Source organism: Bufo gargarizans, chromosome 9 (genome assembly GCF_014858855.1).
Source record: "Bufo gargarizans isolate SCDJY-AF-19 chromosome 9, ASM1485885v1, whole genome shotgun sequence".
Taxonomy (NCBI): Eukaryota; Metazoa; Chordata; class Amphibia; order Anura; family Bufonidae; genus Bufo; species Bufo gargarizans.
The window spans coordinates 182,365,741-182,384,899 of record NC_058088.1 but is presented as its reverse complement, the minus strand read 5'-3'; the positions used below and the strand labels follow the sequence as shown (position 1 = coordinate 182,384,899).

The following is a 19,159-nucleotide window of genomic DNA, read 5'->3' as shown; positions in this document are numbered from 1 at the left end:
TCACATAGCCGGCTCCTGATCTCTATGAGCGGTAGCTGCGATCCGCGGCAGTTAACCCCTCAGATGCCCCCAGGCATAGTCGTCTGCAGCAGTGCAACTAAAAAGGTTAGGTGGTAAGGATGAGGGTGAAACAACTTGAGTCCAGATTTGGATTAACGTTGAACCCAGCTTTACTTGGCATAAGCTTTCATCAAATGTCATGAAAATGTCAGGCAAATACATTCGGCCCCGCTACATCTGAACTCTTCAGCTCTGCTATGCGGACTAAATTAAATAGGAACTTTTCCTCTGCTTCTGCTGTACTTAACCTTCTGTAGTCTGACTGTCTTTCTCCTGATCTGTATCTTTAGCTTTGTCTTTTTCTTTGTCCAGGGAATCTCTCTTCCTGGCTTCTGAAGTTTTCGGTTCTTTTTCCTTGGCCCAGCAGAGCAGAAGGTACTCTGGCTGGCCTTGGCAGGACACGTCCAGCAGGGACGAGGACATGCTGCTTCCCCAAGCAGGGGGTAAGCTAGACTGACTCACACTAACTAAAACTCCTCCCTCTCTAGAGAGGGCTAGAATGGATAACTAACTCTGCCATAATTGCCGCCATCTGCTGGTAGACCAGCCACATTACACTTAAACAGTCATTTGCAAGGAACATAAATGTATATTGTGCAGGACATGGCAATAAATACACAAGATGACACAGGGTGCACAATCAAAGATAGTGGAGGGGCACAAAAGGTGGTAGTGCCCCCTAGCGGGGCATTACAAAAACATTATAGATTATTAAAGAAACTCCCTGGTTTATTATCATAGACACGATCAGAGCTGAGATGTCTTCTAGGTATAGAGGAAAGCTACCAGTATCCTTTTCTGCCCAGGACCTACCTTCTCGAAGTTGCTGCAGGAACCCCCATATTCATTAATCTGGTAGCATCTTGCTTCTATGTGAGCAGATAATATATGAATGTATCCATACGGTGGCCCGAGGCACCGCAGTCCGACACTGATGGCGGTGGTACACTATGTAATAGGTAGCAGCAGGCACAGTTCATGGTGGGTGGGGGCATGCTGTGGCTGTTTATATAATTAATCACCTTAAGGGCTCACTAGACAATACACTATACACCCACTATACACTATACATATACAGTGGTCTGAGGTTACAAATACAGATGGCGTGGTACAAACAGGGTTAAACAGAGCAAAAACTCAGTTTACCAGATGGATGAGTCCTGTGGGTTGATGAGTTCTTAGCTGTAGTCACATGGAGGGCAGTGATGTCAGCTGGTGGCAGGTCTCTCTAAACACATGGCACGATGTTACCCTCCTTCAGAGAAAAGACACGCCCACTTGCTGGCACAAGCCTTTTGAACTATAGTCAGACCCTCCTCTTCCCGCCTCTGGGAAGGGTCCCCCCCCCCTTCCTGCTGATCCTGGTAGCTTAATGACCCACAAAACCCTTTAGGGTTCATTGCTCCAGACCTGAAGGTCACAGGGAGATGATTCTTGGACCAACAGACCCGCCTGGGTTCTGGCTACAAGTAGAGTCCAAGCATGGTTCTGTTATTAAGTTTCTGTGGGGAGATATGTACACTCACCTAAAGAATTATTAGGAACACCTGTTCTATTTCTCATTAATGCGATTATCTAGTCAACCAATCCCATGGCAGTTGCTTCGATGCATGTAGGGTTGTGGTCCTGGTCAAGACAATCTCCTGAACTCCAAACTGAATGTCAGAATGGGAAAGAAAGGTGATTTTGAGCGTGGCATGGTTGTTGGTGCCAGACGGGCCGGTCTGAGTATTTCACAATCTGCTCAGTTACTGGAATTTTCACGCACAACCATTTCTAGGGTTTACAAAGAATGGTGTGAAAAGGGAAAAACATCCAGTATGCGGCAGTCCTGTGGGCGAAAATGCCTTGTTGATGCTAGAGGTCAGAGGAGAATGGTCCGACTGATTCAAGCTGATAGAAGAGCAACTGAAATAACCACTCGTTACAACCGAGGTCTGCAGCAAAGCATTTGTGAAGCCACAACACGCACAACCTTGAGGCGGATGGGCTACAACAGCAGAAGACCCCACCGGTTACCACTCATCTCCACTACAAATAGGAAAAAGAGGCTAAAATTTGCACAAGCTCACCAAAATTGGACTGTTAAAGACTGGAAAAATGTTGCCTGGTCTGATGAGTCTCGATTTCTGTTGAGACATTCAAATGGTAGAGTCCGAATTTGGCGTAAACAGAATGAGAACATGTATCCATCATGCCTTGTTACCACTGTGCAGGCTGGTGGCAGTGGTGTAATGGTGTGGGGGATGTTTTCTGGGCACACTTTAGGCCCCTTAGTGCCAATTGGCCATCGTTTAAATGCCACGGGCTACCCGAGCATTGTTTCTGACCATGTCCATCCCTTCATAACCACCATGTACCCATCCTCTGATGGCTACTTTCAGCAGGATAATGCACCATGTCACAAAGCTCGAAACATTTCAAATTGGTTTCTTGAACATGACAATGAGTTCACTGTACTAAAATGGCCCCCACAGTCACCAGATCTCAACCCAATGAGTGTATATCTCCCTTCCCTGGCATCCCACCACCAGACTATGACCACAGGCCTGTTCATCGTGGCCACAGGGACACAAATGTGTATCTGGTTTATGTATGTAATGCACGGGCGATTGATAATTCCTTATGAACTGCCGGCTCCGATATGTCTGATAATTTCCATTGAACTGGGGAATGGACTAGACCTCCTGCAGGGACGCTTTTCTTGTTTCATTAGCTGGGTTCCTGGCTGGCTAAATGGAAGTGTGAAAAGTTGTAAACACTGGTGGACTTCTAGTGGTCCTCTGCCATCTGCTGGCTTTGAAGCAGGGCCCCCCTGTGACGCTCACTACCTCTGCTACCTTTTATCTGATGGCTGGGGTGGGGACATGACTGACGGTAAATATTAATCCATATTCCTCACACGTGCGCACAAAGGGGGCAACAATTTGTGGGGCACAAACTGAAGGATTATCGATGTATGGGGGGCATAAAGGAGAGAACATAAAGGTGGCATAATTACTTTGTGGGGGCAGAAAGGGCATATTACTGTGCGGTAACACAATAAAGGGCACTATTACTATGGGTCGAAATGTGTTTAATTTGTTGTAGGCACCCTGTTTAGGACACAAAAAGTGGCAGTAGTAATATGTGGTACACAAAGGGAGGTGACTATTTTTGGGGACACCAAATGGGGTATTATTCTTGTATGGGGGCATTAAGGAGGGTATTATTACCGTGGGACACAAAGGGATAAGATTAGTTGGTGAGACACAAAAAAAGCAGTAGCATTGCATGGGGCACAAAGGGGGGCACTACTGTGTGACGCCACTGCAGAAACAAGTCACAATGGCAGCCCTGTGAAAAGTGGCGGGATGTCTATGGGCGCTGTATCTGGTAGATTTCCCAAGTGAAGTTCAGATCTGGGACGTCTCTGCAGACTGTAGCGGGCGTGTGCCTTGTGCCCGCCGTGTGGTTTCATTTTCATTTCAGATTTTCAAGGTTTAGAGGAAACAAAACCTCTGGCTTCCTTCTCATATCGTTTTTTTGTTGCTTTTAAGTCTTATAAATAACACCATGAATTTCATGCTTTTTCCAAGCATTTTTATTGGCTTTTCTTTTATTCAAACTTTTTTTTATTTTTTCGTAATACGAACAGGAAAAGTCCTGAAAAAAGCCAGACCTGAGCATGCTATATTTTAACTAGAAATGCCACCTAAAAATGCCCAAATTGCTACGAGATGCAGCAAAAACAAGAAGTTTAAAGGGGTTTTCTGGGACTTTATATATTGATGATCTATCCTCTGGATAGGTCATCAGTATCTGATCGGTGGAGGTCTGACACCCGGGACCCCCGCTCATCAGATGTTTGAGAAGGCACCAGCACTCCTGAAGACGCCGCGGCTTTCTCTCTGCTTGCCAAGCACAGCGCCGTCCATTGTATAGTCAATGCCTTCTCAAACATCTGATCGGCGGGGGTCCTTAGTGTCTGACCCCCACCAATCGGATACTGATGACCTATCCTGAGGACAGATCATCAATATAAAAAGTCCCTAAAAACCCTTTAGAAAATAAATAGAAAAATTCTTTGACTCAGTGGCGTACATAGAAATCATTGGACCCCCATAGCAAGAATCTGAATTGGGCCGCCATGCCCTGTTCCTAGCTCCTCCCACTAACTGCCTGGCCCTCCTAATACCTGCCCTGGCCTTTCCCCTGTCATTCCCCCTTTTGACCAAAACACAAAGAAAAGGATGTAGTATTGGCCAGCCCAGAGCCCAGCAGAGAGACAAAGCGCTTGTCGGACTCGGGGCAGGGATGGAGCCACTGATGCTGGAAGGCAGGGTCCTCTTCCTCCACGTGCCCCATAGCAGCTGCGTAGTCTACTTCTATTGGAGGTACGCCAATGCTTTGGCTGTGATCACACATAGCTTTTTGCTGGCATTTTTCTGTACTTGTTTTATTGCACATGTGTTTTTTGGAGTGTTTTTGATGAAATGCCATCTCCAGATGTTAGCTCAACCATTTTTTTTTTTTTTGCTTATTAGGTGCCGTTTCTTTTTTTTTGGTCTTTCTGACATGTTATTATTATGCTAGTCCTTGGATCAGGACTTGCACACAACCTTTTTTTTTTCTGTCTGCGTTCCGGTTTTTTTGCGTTCCATATATGGACTGTATACGGAACCATTCATTTCAATGGATCCGCAAAAAAAACAGAAGGTACTCTGTATGCCTTCCGTTTCCGTATTTCCGTTTTTCCATTCCGTTCAAAGATAGAACATGTCCTATTATTGTCCGCATAACGGACAAGGATAGTACTGTTCTATCAGGGGCCAGCTGTTCTGTTCCTCACAGAATGCACACCAACGCCAACCGTATTTGTTGCGGATCCGTTTTTTGTGGACTGCAAAATACTGAAAAAGCTATACGGTTTTGTGCAAGAGGCCTAACCAAGCGCATGTGCTATGCAGGAGGTCAAGAAAAGATGGGTGGAAAGTAAACTATAGGGGTTGCAGAGGTTGCAACTGGTACATACTACCTCAGGGGCCCTATTGCTGCCCTGCCACATATGAAGGCCCCAGTATCACAGGTAGGGAGAGGGAGCCCTGTTACTGATTTTGCACTGGGGCCAAAGAGTTTTAAGTTACACCCCATCAGACCTGGTTTTGATGACCTATCCTGAGGGGAGGTCATCAATAAGTAGGTCTAGAAAATCTTTTTAATACAGGCACCTGTTTCACATAATTATTTAAAGGCCATTTTTGGAACTCCCATAGCAGTGAATAGAGAGCACGCTGCGCATGCGCACGCTTTGGAAGGCCCCTTCTGGAGATAGCAGCAGGTCCCAGAGGTGGGACCCACACCTATCTGACACTGAAACTAGCCATCGCATGAGTTGGCCTGGGTGCTCCCCTGCCCTTTGAACATGACCTGGCACAGGTTCTCCGTTCTGGAGATCCAACCTAAGGGCAACCACATGCGTTCACTATAGTACAGATAAGTACATATAGATATGGACATTGAGACCTTGTCGGACTCTGTCACCAGAATGGCAGTACTCACCTCTCTGCTGATGATGAAGGTAAGTGTAGCATTGAGTTACAGCTTGCTAGTGATGTGAAATGTTCCTATGTATTAAGGTCTGGACCGATTTCATACTTTGTACCCAGGAAGCAGAGTCCTCCTGTGCTCACTGTCGCCCCCTGCTGAGTACAGCCGTCAGGGAAGAACATGCTGTGAACACATTACTTGCTCTGTCCACTGACCTGACAAATGAAGGAGAATATCATCCCTAGTGATGCTGCCCCCTATGGACAGAAATATAGAACTGCACAGAAAGGACTTGTCATATAGTTTGTCCATTCCTGAGCTCCTGTCCATGGAATTTAAGAACAAGGTCTACCGGTGGATGTGATCTGAAGAAGGAGCCTGTCCGTCTCCGAAATGCATTATCTATACATCCTATAAACGTACCTGCTTATTGACAAGAAGCGCGCGGACCCTGTTTTTCCTCTCTTCTTCTCTATACCCTGTATGTATTTTTCTAGTATTATACTTATAAAAACGTACAAAAGCCGAGGTCGTCCACTTCTGTCAGGTCCTTAATGGGGTTGTACCATTACAATCTGTTCCATATCCACGGAATAGCAGATAAGTGTCTGATCAACGGGGATCTGACCGCTGGGGACCTGTCGATGACATGAGCGATTTACCTGTTTGAATGAAGCAGCAGACACGCATGTGCGCAGACACTCCATTCAACTCTATGAGGTTGTAAGCATTTGTACTTCGCCATCTCCAGCAATCCCATAGAGCTGAATGGAACGGCGAACATGCATGTGCAACTGGCGCTTTACTGAAACAAGGATACACCGTCCATGTTATCATGACCAGCAGTGAGCGGTGGGACATCCCACATCAGACATTTATCTTGTATCCTGTGGATAAGGAGTTAGTAGTTGTAATTGGACTACCCCTTTAAATACGGTAACTAATGGCGGCTGCTTCTGGGAAAACGGGTTGTCACCTAGCTTTCCTAGGCTCCTGAACAGGAAATCTGCATAGAGGAGGACCTGCTAGGGCACGATATAATGGCCATATTGATTATCATCCATTCATGGCTGAGATTGGAATACCTGACCTATATGGCAGACAGAGGTGGTCAGGCTACGGAAACAGCGTAGTACAGCTCGCCCGGCTGTTTCTGTAACCCCGGCCAACTTACCAGGCAAGTTGGGGCCCCATGATGTCCACATAGGTGTGGGTTCCTATATGTGCAACCAGCATCAGACTCTTATGGCATATTATAAGTTACACATTTACCAGGGCTCTTTCCTTTTCCTATGGGGCCATGTGATTTCTGTGTATGACCACATCGACAAGAATAGGGAATTGAACGGTAATAGTGGTGGGTGCAGAGGACCACTACACCGCCACTCTGCTGACACCACTAGTCCCATCTGTCATGATAAAAAAAAAATGGATCCTTAGAGATAATCTACCGCCATTGTAAACAAAATCCATATTCATTAGCATATATGCTGGCCATTAAGGGGTTAAAACCACTTGTTTTCCATCCTGGAGGAGTGTTGTGATGTCATCACATTTGCATATAAGGTTATAGAACTGGGCCTAGAGCTGTGATGTCACTGGATGACATCACAACGATGAATGTACTTATACGGCCTGAGAGCAGTGCAGGGTCAGGATTCTAGTGTGACTCCATGTTGGATACACACAACTTCTAGAAGAAGAAAGAAAGTGACTCAGATCAGACGCCACCATGAGAATTGGTAGGCGTCGCTACGGTGATCGGCGGCTGCTGTTCACCGCTCTATCATCCTGCGTGTCGATTGGCTCTTTCCTTCTGACCAGATTCAGAAAGTTCTATCGAAAGTGGAGAACTCTGATGAGGAATTCCAGCTTCCTGGCCAAGAAAACAAGCATCATGACACAGGCCTGGAGCTTCTTCAGGTCAGTTGCCTTAAAACGACACAAAGACGGCGTCACCCGCCAAGACAAAGCTGAGAAGATGCCAACCTACACAGTTGGTGCCATTGACTCCATCATTGCAGAAAGTGGATATTCTACTGCTGATCTTAAAGTTGCACATGAAAGGCCCCTTCTACCACAAGGAAAACCAGAAAGTGGGGAACCGCCACAAAAAAGAGCCCGGGACACTGATGCTGCGGAGCTGTTTGTTGACCATAAGTCACCAGTTACTACAGAAAAACCAAAGAGCCGTAAGAGACAAATCAAAAGAAAGACCCGTCCAAAACACAAGAAAATAGCTCAGCCTGTTAAAGACCTCGTGAATGCATCTGGTGAAGATCCCACAGCCAGTCTTAAAAGAAAAACACCAACCTCCGAGGACAGTCAGCCTGGAACATCGCCACCAGCCAAAAGACCAGCGGCAGAGAACATGTCTGTTCCATCTATACAGGATCTAGAAAGCCTGAAGCTAGAAAAATCACAAGTGGAGATGGCCTACACCTGTAGACCACAGAACAACCTGCCTCCAAATCAGTTATCAATCCTGAAGAGCAGCGGACAGAACGGCATGCTGGATGACGACATAATCAACAAGGCCCAAGAGCTCCTGCAAAATCAGTTTGAGGACTTTGATGGCCTACAGCCCGCCGCTGCTCTACTTATTCCAGGGTACTGTGTACTGAAGGAGGCAGTGCAAATCCATTACGATGAGGACAGGGTACATTGGCTGACAACCTGCTTTAAAGATGGCAAGATCTTAGTGGCTGACAGCATTAACAGGAACAAGCTGCCTCCATCCATCTGTGAGCAGATAACAAACATCTACGGTATAATGGTCCATGAGCCTCTGAAACACCTGACATTTCTTAATGTGGATCAGCAGAAAAACAGTTATGACTGTGGGGTATTTGCCATAGCGTTTGCATTTGAGTTCTTGACAGATGATGGTGACCCCACAGCTATCTTCCAGCACCAGATGATGAGGGAGCATCTAATATCTTGCCTTCAAAACTGCAAGATCACCGCATTCCCCAAAAAGGTCAATTAGTAACTCCATGTTTTTCATGTTGAGTCTATGATGAGCCATGAGATCGCCCTGACCTTTAGCCTGACACCAAACAGACCAAGGTCCTCCATCTCACCAAGGGTCTGTAATAACTAAATGAAGAGCTGAATAGACAATCTCCTGGTCTTCACCAGTGACCCCTGCTTGGGAGCATCAGTCCACAGTACCAAGTGAAGATTGAAACGGCTGTCTGACCCAGACCATAAATAAGGTAAGATCATTGTTAGAGTCATAGAATGGAATGTGATTTATGATAGGAGCTGATAGTACAGTAATAGCAGCTATGAACCAAGTTCTGGAGACACTGGAGTGATGACACTAAATAGTTTAGGGTTCAGATTCTCCAGGAAGACAAGCAGATCAGTGACCATTGGTGGGAACTACCCCAAACCCCTGCTTCCTAGCACCCAACTATGATGAAACTCTTTTGTGGATCCGCACTTCCGCATCTGTGCTTCAGTTTCCGCAAAAAAATAGAACATGTCCTATTCCTGTCCGCAATTGCAGACAAGATTAGGCCTTTTTCTATTATAGTGCCGGCGATGTGCGGTAAAGCCCTTCTAGCAGATTAAGTCTTGGCTTTGTCCATAGTGGACGTGTCTGTGACATTCTCGTTCCTTGCAGCATGGCCATGGTGACACAGCCGTGGGGGTGACATGCCTCTCCTCGTCACACTTTGATCTGAGTGTATTCGTTGCTGAAGTAGAAGGCGGTTACTTGCTGAAATGCTCCACTGCTGTCCAGACAGCGGCCCTCACCAACATGGCTTCCTCTGTTCTGCTGAAGGCCCCAGCCCAGTTTACCTTCTCCCCTCATGGAGGACCCGTCTACTGTGTGGATTGCTCACCTTTCCACAGGTAAGAAACATTGCTTTTGCTTAAGGCGTCAAATCTTGAAGGGTTAGCTGTGTTGTGAAAGGAGTCTTCTCTGAGAAGACAACCCCTTTGAGTGAGAAATTGATGGATGGATGGTTAAAAGGAATAAGTCACCCTGGCATTAAAGCAAGGAAGTATTGTCTGTTATCCTGCGTGTGTGGTCAGTCTGCATTGAAATAAAAGGAAGACTCGCAAACACCGAATTCAGAGTGCGGACCCTTACCCATTCCATTTATATAGCAAACCCCATTTAAAGGGGTTGTCCAGTTGTCAGGCATATCCTAAGTGGTAAGTGGTGTTTGGTTTCTTCCTGAAACCAGACTGCCCCTTTAAGGTCAGTGGTTGGAACACGGACCCTCAGGGAGGAGTTCATTATCTGTCTAAGCTTTGGTCCAAAATCAGGATTTAGTTCATATATGTACATCTAGCCTGGTGTGTCCACATGGGCAAAGTTCTTGTGGAAGGAGAGGTGACCACCACTACATACCAAAGCAAGTCTGCCTCCCTGTAAAGGGGTTTTCCTGGAGTTCAATTTTGATGGCTTTTATCCTTAGGATAGGTCTTAAATATCTATTGGTGGGGGTCTGACTCTCACACCAATAAGCCATGTGAAGGGACGCAGCCTCTTTCTAGGCCAGTGATGTCACATTCCTCAGTCACATGGGTTACGTGCTGCTCAGTCCCATAAAAGTGAATGGACCTGGGCTTCAATACCAAATACAGCCACTAAATAGTGTAAGGCGCTGTTCTTGGTAAGCTGAGAGGAGGCTGCAGCGCTCAGTGGAGCACCATGGCCTCTTCAAACAAGTCAGACCCACAGTGATCAGATATTGATGACCTATCCTGAGGAGAGACCCATCAATATCAAACTCCCAGAAAACACCCTTTTTTTCACTAATCACACTTCAGCTCTATTATTCCTGGGATTTGAAAATCTTCTGACATGGTCCCAATCACTTCTAAGGATCCTCTGCGCTGCTGTCCAACAGCAAACCTCCATGTGTAAACCCTGCTCTCATGCCCGGTTATATTACTGCATTACTATGCTGCTGCTGTCTGTCCCTCTCTGTAGGAACCTCTTCCTGAGCGCGGGAACTGATGGAAGCGCTAACCTGTACTCCGTGCTTCAGGAGCAACCTCTTACTTCTCTGCAGCTTTCCCAGAAATACCGCTTTAGCAGGAGCCCGGCCCCTATGGAACTGAGACAATACCATGAAAATCTTCCGCCATAGGAGAACTGCTGCTGTTTGATTTTGGAAGAAGCTCCCAGAAGCCATCGCTGAGCGTAAAGCAGACATCCAATGAGAAAGCAGTTTACTGCCTGGAGTTCATCCGAGCGCAGACCCAGCTCCTGGCCTCCCGGGACGACGCTGGGGTCCTATAAGATATGGCAGCTGAGTTCTGACTTCACAAAGCAAGGAGCTCGAGAGAGAACCTACTGGATGAGCTGGCCGGGGAGGTCGCGGACTGATCCTCGTACGTGTCCCGTATATTTATCACTTGTAACTAATACAGACGCGTGTGAATAAACACTTATTGATGAGGTGCAGCCTTCAGGTTCTTGATCAGGTCCATGAGGCCACAAGTCTGTGTATATGTCACGTAGTGTTCTGTTTACAGACACCTACCGTATACAAGATGGCCACTTGACAGACGTGGTGGTACGGTTGGATGACATCAGCCATGGTTTGGTTAATCCTGGAGAACTCTTCATTGGCACTCAACATGAATAAAGACACGACCCATTGAATAACTAGCGTTTATTAAAGCACACTGCTTATATTGCTTCTTCAGTCGGCTAAATCCAAAGCTAAAACAAAGGACAACACAGTGAGGGCAGAGGACCGGAGCGACAGGACATGCACAGCCAAAGTCAGCAGGCACAAGCAAGGGCTTTAATTCTGCTATTTCAGTTCACGAATAGCGAGCGCGTAAATTCCACGTAGTCGTATGCAGAGGGTAACTCCCGGCCCTTACTGTCCATGTAGGGTTTCATGTGCGAGATGCAGTAGTCTGCCTGTTCACGTGAGAGATTCTGAAACGGAAAAACACACGGAGGTTAGTGGATTGTCTGAAGGAGATCAGGTACAAAGCCTGCTAGGGTTGATCATGCCGAGTAAAACGACCCCTCTGTAGTTGAAATCTTTGGTCCCGGTTTTAGAGAAGTCTGCAGTTATGTGTTCAGGGCACCAAGGGGCAGATCTAGCCCCTCGGAGCACCACTTCACTACTGCTTTTTCCCCATTAGCCGCTCCCCCCTTCACCATTAGTGACAGGGCCAGACAGGAGGAATGCGAGGATGCCTGGCCCTGTCACACACGGCTGATGGGGAAAAGCAGAGGTGAAGCTGTGCTCCAAGGGGCTAGTCCTGCCTCTCAGTGCACTGAATGCCTCATTAGTATATGGAAATAAACTGCAGATTTCTCTAGAATGGAGCCACAGACTAACTACAGAGGATCATTTCACTTAGCATGATCAACCCTAGCAAGCTGTAGACCTAGTTTCATAGGGTTGATCATACTCTTTGAAAAAGGCACTGATGACTGATCTTCAGGACAGGTCATCAATATCTGTTCTGTAGGAACATGACCCTTGCCAATCCTACCAATAAGCTGTTGGAAGAGCACACACTATGGCTTCAGCCCTTGATGTCACATCCATCGGGCACACGGCCTTTGTGCAGCTCAGTCCTATTCAAGTGAATGGGACTTGGCTGCAATACCAAGCACAGCCACTACCCAATGTATGGTGCTTGGTTTGTATGCTATAAAGAGGCTGCCACCTTTTCAAAACCAAAAGTCAGACATCTACCAATCATATACTGATGAGCGATCCTGAGGATAGGTCATAAATATTGAATTCCTGGAAAACACCTTTAAAGCGGTTCTACAGCTACTGAAGACGTATGCTAAGGACCGGTCATCATGAGATTGGTGGGGGTCCAACACCTGACACGTCCATTGATCAGCTGTTTTATAGGCAGCCACGGTGCCAGAAACTATACAGTCTATAGCACGGAAGCAGAAGGCTGAGCTACAGAACCCAGACACGGCCAAAATACCACTGTACGAGCTGTCTGCTTCCAACTCTGTACACTGTATATGTCGGATAAAAAGCCGATTGGCGGAGGCGCTGGGCTTTGGACCCCACTGATCTAAAGCCGATGACCTTTGCTGAGGATACATCTATCTGTAGGAAAGAGCGCAAATTAGGTGGTCAGCAGTTGTGACTTTGCCCCTTCTTTAGAAGCTGGACTCCAGTCATATGCACCTCCATGATCCCAGAAGGTGAACATTTTACTTCAGCGTGCCGATAATGAAAAGTATAAGCTCATGTCCTTACCTGATATAATTCTTCCTTTGTGACGTAAGGTTTCTGCTCGGTGCTGAGCGCTCGGAATGCACTTTCAATCTCCTCGCTGGACTTGACGTTCTCCGTTTCCCTGCTGATCATGAAGGCCATGTACTCTTGAAGGGACACGTGCCCGTCTCTGAAAACACATGGGCCATGAGTAGGGATTGACGGCAGCATACCCAAGTGGTCATTTACCTCTGGTAGAGATCAGGACACTTACCTGTTGGGATCTACAATGTCTAATATATTTTCAAACTCTGGATCGGGTTCTCCTTCTTCCACCATTGGGAGGTCGTATCCAAGGGACCTCAGGCAAGACTTGAACTCCTGGTGGTTGAGACGGCCAGATTTATCCTTGTCGAAGTGCCTGGACAATGGGAAGGAGAATTTGTATTAGGAAATTAAGTTGTAAAGATTGAAGATTGATTTCTGGAGACGGGGATGTGGAACCACTCACTTGAACATCATGCTGAATTCTTTGAGTGCTTCTTCTGTCACACCCGTTGTGTTTCTAAGAAAGATGGAATGGCAATTATTATCAAACCCATAACAGAACCCTAGTGAGAAAATGAGGGGGGGGGGGGGTCGGCCCACGCCCCAAAGGAATGTCAGCCACTTAGATCATGGCTCAAGGCCACCAAAGTGGGTGAAAATCCAGAAACCCATCTATGTCTGTACGCTACAATAAGTCACTTGGACGGGGCTCTTTATGACACAACCCCTTTAAAATGTAGAAATTTGAGCTGCCTCTAGTCACCACTAGGGGGAGCTCTAATTAATTCCCCATATTAAAGCTTTACTATACAAGCAGATTGCCTTCTCTCACCTTGCTTGGATCTGCTGCTCGAGGTTGTGTTGCATTCTCATGCCCAGTTGATCCAATTGGTCCCATTGCTGCGCCAGCCCCACCGTACTGTGTTCTGTGTATTTGTTATCCAGTATCAAAGCTTCCTCCATTGCGGCTCCTAGGTCTTCTATCTTTTTCAGCTGACTTCTCATCGCACGGATCTCTTGATGTTTTCTCTGGGGTGAAACAACCCAACAAACAAATCAGACCAAAAAGCGGAAAGAGGCCATATAAAAAGCAATGACCAGTAAAGGCTTTACAAACCTTAGTGGCTTCCAGCTGAGACTCCAGTGTTCCAGACTCTTCCACCATGCAAGATCTACACGAGACAAAGATCAGTGAGCACATACGGTTGATGGTTTCTTAAAGACACCTTACCGTTAACAAGGACAAAATGTGTCCTGATGGACTGTACGTCATGTTAAGGGTAAGGTCTGCAGAACACAGGAACAGATCCATGCCAAGCGCTGCTCTGCCACCACACACTTGACCAGTGGAGAAGAGCCAAAAGGTGCCCAAAACACAGTCCAAGCCTCTCTGTAGATCAGCCACACGGCAAGTTAGTGAGCAGTCACTAAGTGTCTAAAAACCAAGATGGACACTCAGATCAAGAATTTACCAAAGACACCACCTTCTAATGCACGGCCATTCATGTACATCACTGCAGCCAATCATAGGGTGACTGCCAATCCAGTGGTGGGTGCAAATACCTTCCTGCAATACCAATCAGTGCAATAGGTGGGGTTAGGAGACCACATCAGACTGCGCACATCATTACTATGGTGGAGGCGGATAATGTACCCTTAAAGCTACAGATTCCATGACATTCCTCCCTTACAGAACGCTGTAGGGCCAGTAATGACCATGTAGCACCACAGAACACAACAACTGCAGCCGGTGTAAAGACTTCTTGCCTGCCTTAGGGCACGGCCTGCTGTAAAATCTGCACAAGATAAATGTGGACTTGCATTGCAAAGGGCGAAATCCACAGCAAAAATTGACCATGTGGAACTAAAATGGACACCGCAGGTCAATTCCGCAGGGATCTTCTACTCAGCATGTGGCTATACCCATATTTTCCTTAGCTGCCTATACACTTTAGATAGCTGTATGCTTGTTTAGGAACAGCAATTTCTCCCAAATTATCCCAAACACATGCATGCTCAGTCGAGGGTGCACATGTTCTCAATAGGGAGAAGAGGGGGGTTTCCAGTTTATGAACCCTAGAAGAAGAGCTCCTCGAAAGGAAGAATGGGAGATGGATGCACAGCATCTCTTATACCCTGCAGAGGTTGTCGCCTACGCTAGCCGTGCCCGGCAGGTGAACACTCCAATGCGGCAGTGTGAGTTAGTACAGGAAGTGCCACAGAAAACCAGTGGAAAGATGGAAAACACAACCTTCCAGATAGATCATCCCCAACTTCATACTGATACACACGTATCACTCTGCGATAGGCTATGCTAAAGGAGAGAGACCCAATGGTGAATACCCACGCACATAAACACATGGATATGGTAACAAAATACTGACTGTGGGCCATCCACACAATGAAGAAAGGATCCGCAAGCGGATGTGGACTGAAGGCATCATGAGCAAACCCTTAAAGGCTGTGGACAGCTTTTTATTATTGAGTTATACTCATTTTGCGCTAAAATAATTTTTTTCAATTGATCTGTATTAAAAAAAAATAAAAAAAATGAAACCCCTTTCTCTGTACAGGGTTGAGATTCTGTTAGCAGACTCTGTGATTACACTGTGTCCCATCAAGTAAAGATTATCTCTGACCTCCTGACAGCTCATAAACACTAATTATAGCTCAATTCTCATCTCACCGATAACAATATGGCGTTTATGAGCTGTTATTGGTCCAGAAATAAGGACAAGTAAGATGCTCACAGCTGGGCTAAAACTTAACGCTTTATGTAGGACAAAAAACTGCTGAAAATTTTGAGACCAATTGAAAATAAATAAAAATTCCACTGAAAGTATTCATATCCTTTAAGATCCTGCTATAGTATGGGAACAGGACCGGGGGTACTAACAGAATACAGGCTGTCATGCCTGTGCTTGTATTTGGCAGAAGCTGATTTCCCTATAATCCTACATATTTAATATTGAAGTTGCCATCTCTTGAATGAAGAGGATACAACATATTAGGGGGATACTATCTACTATATAAACAGGTATTGAACCTGAGCCTCACCCCCAATTTAGTATTGCCTTGCAAGGGCATCAATGTTGTGTGATATTTTAATGTCCCATCCCACTTTTGACCACAACTAAACTGAAAAAGGTGTCCACGTTCTATTAAAGGGGTTCTCCACTTTGGACAACCCCTAAAAATGGTCAGATCACAGGGTACCCAGCTTCTCACACTCCAGGAATTAGCTTTAATCTGTGAGGGAACCTGGCTGCAAGTCTTAAGGAGTTAGGGTAGAGGAAAAGAGGCACCAGCAGCCCAGGTCCTTCAAAGCAAGCTCCATGGATACGAGAACCTCCAATAATTCCTTCCAAGCCTGAGCTTTTATACATTGAAATGCAGACAATGACCCGACACCCCACAACCACCGCACATGTGCACAAAATCTTAAAATACTAACCCGTCCAGTAGGTAGGTCCTATGGAGAGAGGCAAATGAAGGTAGCAGGAGACAGATCGGGAAAAAAAAAAAAGAACATACAAAAGTAAACAACAAAAAGCATCACAGAATTACAATGCATTACAAAATATCCACGGAGAAGCACTGAGCAACAGAGTAGTCTGAAACTAAGAGAAATAGACACAGGCTGTAGAATACATGGCACAAGACAGGGGTCTTGTGGGAGAGGAGGGTCAGTAACCTTGTCTCCTGAATCCACTGGTGGAATGCATTGGCGTGTTGGGCAAATTCCTGGCGCAGTTTATCATTTTCTTCCTGTCTTCTCTGTTCTTTTTGCAGTTCCAATTCACGTTCCTGAAGAAAGATGTAAAAGAGCCTCAGTGAACCTACCGGAATATCCTTAAATGATTACAATCTGTCACTGTCTTGGCAGTTTTACCTTTATGATCTTCTGCAGGTTGCGCCAAGTCTCTTCCAAAGCCTCCATGGTAAACCAGGTGTAAGGATTAGATGCCACACGGTAACCCTTGATCTGTCTGTCCAGTTCGGCCAGTTGGTTGAAATCAGTCTGCGCGGAGCTGAGAGAGTTTCGGAATGCATCGTGTGCCTCACGCAGCGCCTTGATTTCTTCCAGGGAATTACAGCGGACTGGATCAGTCAGGTCCTCCTCGGCGTTCTCAAACCAGCTGTTGAAAGCAGACGCCTTCTTGGCAAATGTCAGGAACAAGTCTTCGACCTAAGAAATACAAAAAGGTGCCACAGAACGTTAGGAGGATTTTCTCTTTCTTCCGATTTACCACTCCTCCTGTCCCCTTACTGCAAACCCTTTGGGTGGCCAAATGTGGAAGAAACATCTACTTGCCTTTCGGTAATGCTCCTGAGCCTCCAGAAGCTTCTTCTTACGAGCAGCAGAGTTGTCCAGAAGTTGGTTCCACCTCTTCATGAGAGAGGCATGGCGAGTCTCAATGGCCCTGGACTGCACATGCTTGGCTGCAAGCAATTGGTCTTTGAGCGCAGTGATGTTGGCGATTCCTTCCTGCTGGAATGCCTGGAGACCAGCGTCAAAGGTTTCCTGAAAAGGCAAGAACATGCATTGATTTGTATGACAGGCGATATAACATATCCCAGAAACATGTCCACCAAGACGGTTCTTACCTGCTTAGTAAGCAACGTCTGCACGGAGGACAGGTCTCTGCCATAGTCATCCGTCTTCAGGCTGTTCTCCTTCTCGCCTATAGGCCAGATATGATATATTACAAAGTGAAATCATATAATTGATGTGCCATCTAGGAGCTTCTGGAAATCTCACCGATCCATGATTCCACCACATCTGCTTTCCAGTTGAACTGAAGGAAGGCAGAATTCTCATCGAGTTTGGCCTTGCGTTGTGCGGCTGCCTTCTCAAGTTCTGCCACTTTCCCGCGAAGGCCTTGCATCTTTGCTGTTATATTATCCACATGGTGATTATTCTAGGAAAAAGGAAGCAAGAGGTTATTTTGCGGAGATGAGGGACGGCTCCATCCATACAATTCCCCTAGACATCAAATAACCTCACCTTCTGGATGAGGTCTTCACCACTGGCACAGACATCGTGAACTCTGTCCTTGTGAACGGTGAAGTCGGTCTCAAACGCTTCGTGCTTTTTTAGCAATCCCTAAGAACCAAAAGAGACATGGAAAGGTTCACTCTCTCAGCAGGATATTTGGTTTTTCAGATAGGCTGCATAATTATGTTCTGCTCACCTGTATGGCAGCCAGCGTATCACCATAGTCTTCACTGGCCACAAGAGTCATCTTCTCGTTAATCCAGGCCTCTTCTTCTTCCACATTGGCAACAAACTGTTGATACTCCAAAGACTCTTCCAGCCGTTGACCCCTGCAAACCCAACCAAACCACTGTAAAGATGGCAGGATAACATACGGCAGTATGTAGTCTACAGAGTGGTGATCTGGTAGAAGTGGTTAGAAACGTGTTCTCACCGGGCAGAAGCCTGTTGCTTCAGTTCCTTCCAGTGCTCCACAAACTGAGCCAGTCTTTGCTGAATCTCATCCTTTCCAATAGTATTGTCATCAGACAGCTTCTTGCCAGTGTCCAGCACACCCTAACATCAAAAAGTCTAAAACTGTTAGCATTTATCCATGAATTTGAATTGCCTGAGGTTGTCAAAAGATGATTTGGCACTTCCTACCTGAATAGCAGGCTCGTGAGCGGCAAGTTCTGCTTCCAACCTCTTGTGCTTCTTCCTCAAATTCTGCACTCCTGTCAGATCACGGCCATAGTCATCAGATCCAACCAGCAGCTTCTTTTCTCTGAAAGCAATGAGAATGCAAAAGTGTGACTATGTAGAGCACTTCAAACCCTTTGTCACAATTTCGAGATGTCACATGAAACCTGTGCTCACAATAGAGCCCAAGACCAGTCACCATTTATTGTCAGCACTTACTTGATCCAGGACTCCTCATCATCAAGGTCCCTGAAGAACTGATGAAGGCGATGGGACTCATTGAGCCTGCTGCGACGGGCAGAAGCCATGCTTTTAATGCGCAGGAAACGGTCATTGATGGCGTTGCGCTTGTCCTTTACTTGGGAGGTATCAAAGGCGCTGCTGGTCATCAGGCTGTCGGCTTGTCCGTTCAAATCCTTCAGACGATCCTGGGGAGAATTACAAGGAACATCAGCTTCTGATTGCCCACACAACTTGTTCGCGTCTTAAAGATTTAGATAAAAGCTCACCTCATGGGCAGAGATGTCTGCTTCCAGCAGCTGGTGTTTCTTGAGTAGGTTATTGACAGATGCCAAGTCTTTCCCATAGTCCTCAGAGGCAAGCAAGGCCTCGACCTGTTGACAACGTGACCCATGTCAATTGTATGACTTTCCAGATTCAGCCA

The 19,159-nt window shown here is 46.3% G+C and overlaps 1 protein-coding gene across 8 annotated transcripts in view; it reads right to left on the bottom strand.

Moving 5' to 3' along the window:
• Positions 1 to 11,216: 11,216 nt before the first annotated feature.
• Positions 11,217 to 19,159, bottom strand: part of SPTAN1 (spectrin alpha, non-erythrocytic 1) — a 46,582-nt gene continuing 38,639 nt past the window's right edge. For 4 of the 8 annotated variants that reach the window (XM_044305958.1, XM_044305960.1, XM_044305962.1 and 1 more), the window contains 18 exons: positions 19,005 to 19,109; positions 18,715 to 18,923; positions 18,460 to 18,580; positions 18,251 to 18,372; positions 18,014 to 18,146; positions 17,827 to 17,925; positions 17,581 to 17,740; positions 17,427 to 17,503; positions 17,134 to 17,343; positions 16,711 to 17,007; positions 16,513 to 16,625; positions 16,273 to 16,290; positions 13,936 to 13,990; positions 13,651 to 13,847; positions 13,282 to 13,335; positions 13,045 to 13,191; positions 12,813 to 12,960; positions 11,217 to 11,506 (listed from right to left, as the gene is read on the bottom strand). In XM_044305958.1, the coding sequence (XP_044161893.1) occupies positions 11,381 to 11,506; positions 12,813 to 12,960; positions 13,045 to 13,191; positions 13,282 to 13,335; positions 13,651 to 13,847; positions 13,936 to 13,990; positions 16,273 to 16,290; positions 16,513 to 16,625; positions 16,711 to 17,007; positions 17,134 to 17,343; positions 17,427 to 17,503; positions 17,581 to 17,740; positions 17,827 to 17,925; positions 18,014 to 18,146; positions 18,251 to 18,372; positions 18,460 to 18,580; positions 18,715 to 18,923; positions 19,005 to 19,109 (2,391 nt within the window). In that variant the 3' untranslated portion in view covers positions 11,217 to 11,380. Of the gene's footprint in view, positions 11,507 to 12,812; positions 12,961 to 13,044; positions 13,192 to 13,281; positions 13,336 to 13,650; positions 13,848 to 13,935; positions 13,991 to 15,069; positions 15,133 to 16,272; positions 16,291 to 16,512; positions 16,626 to 16,710; positions 17,008 to 17,133; positions 17,344 to 17,426; positions 17,504 to 17,580; positions 17,741 to 17,826; positions 17,926 to 18,013; positions 18,147 to 18,250; positions 18,373 to 18,459; positions 18,581 to 18,714; positions 18,924 to 19,004; positions 19,110 to 19,159 lie in introns of all 8 variants that reach the window. The other 4 variants (XM_044305955.1, XM_044305956.1, XM_044305957.1 and 1 more) reach the window with 2 other exon arrangements.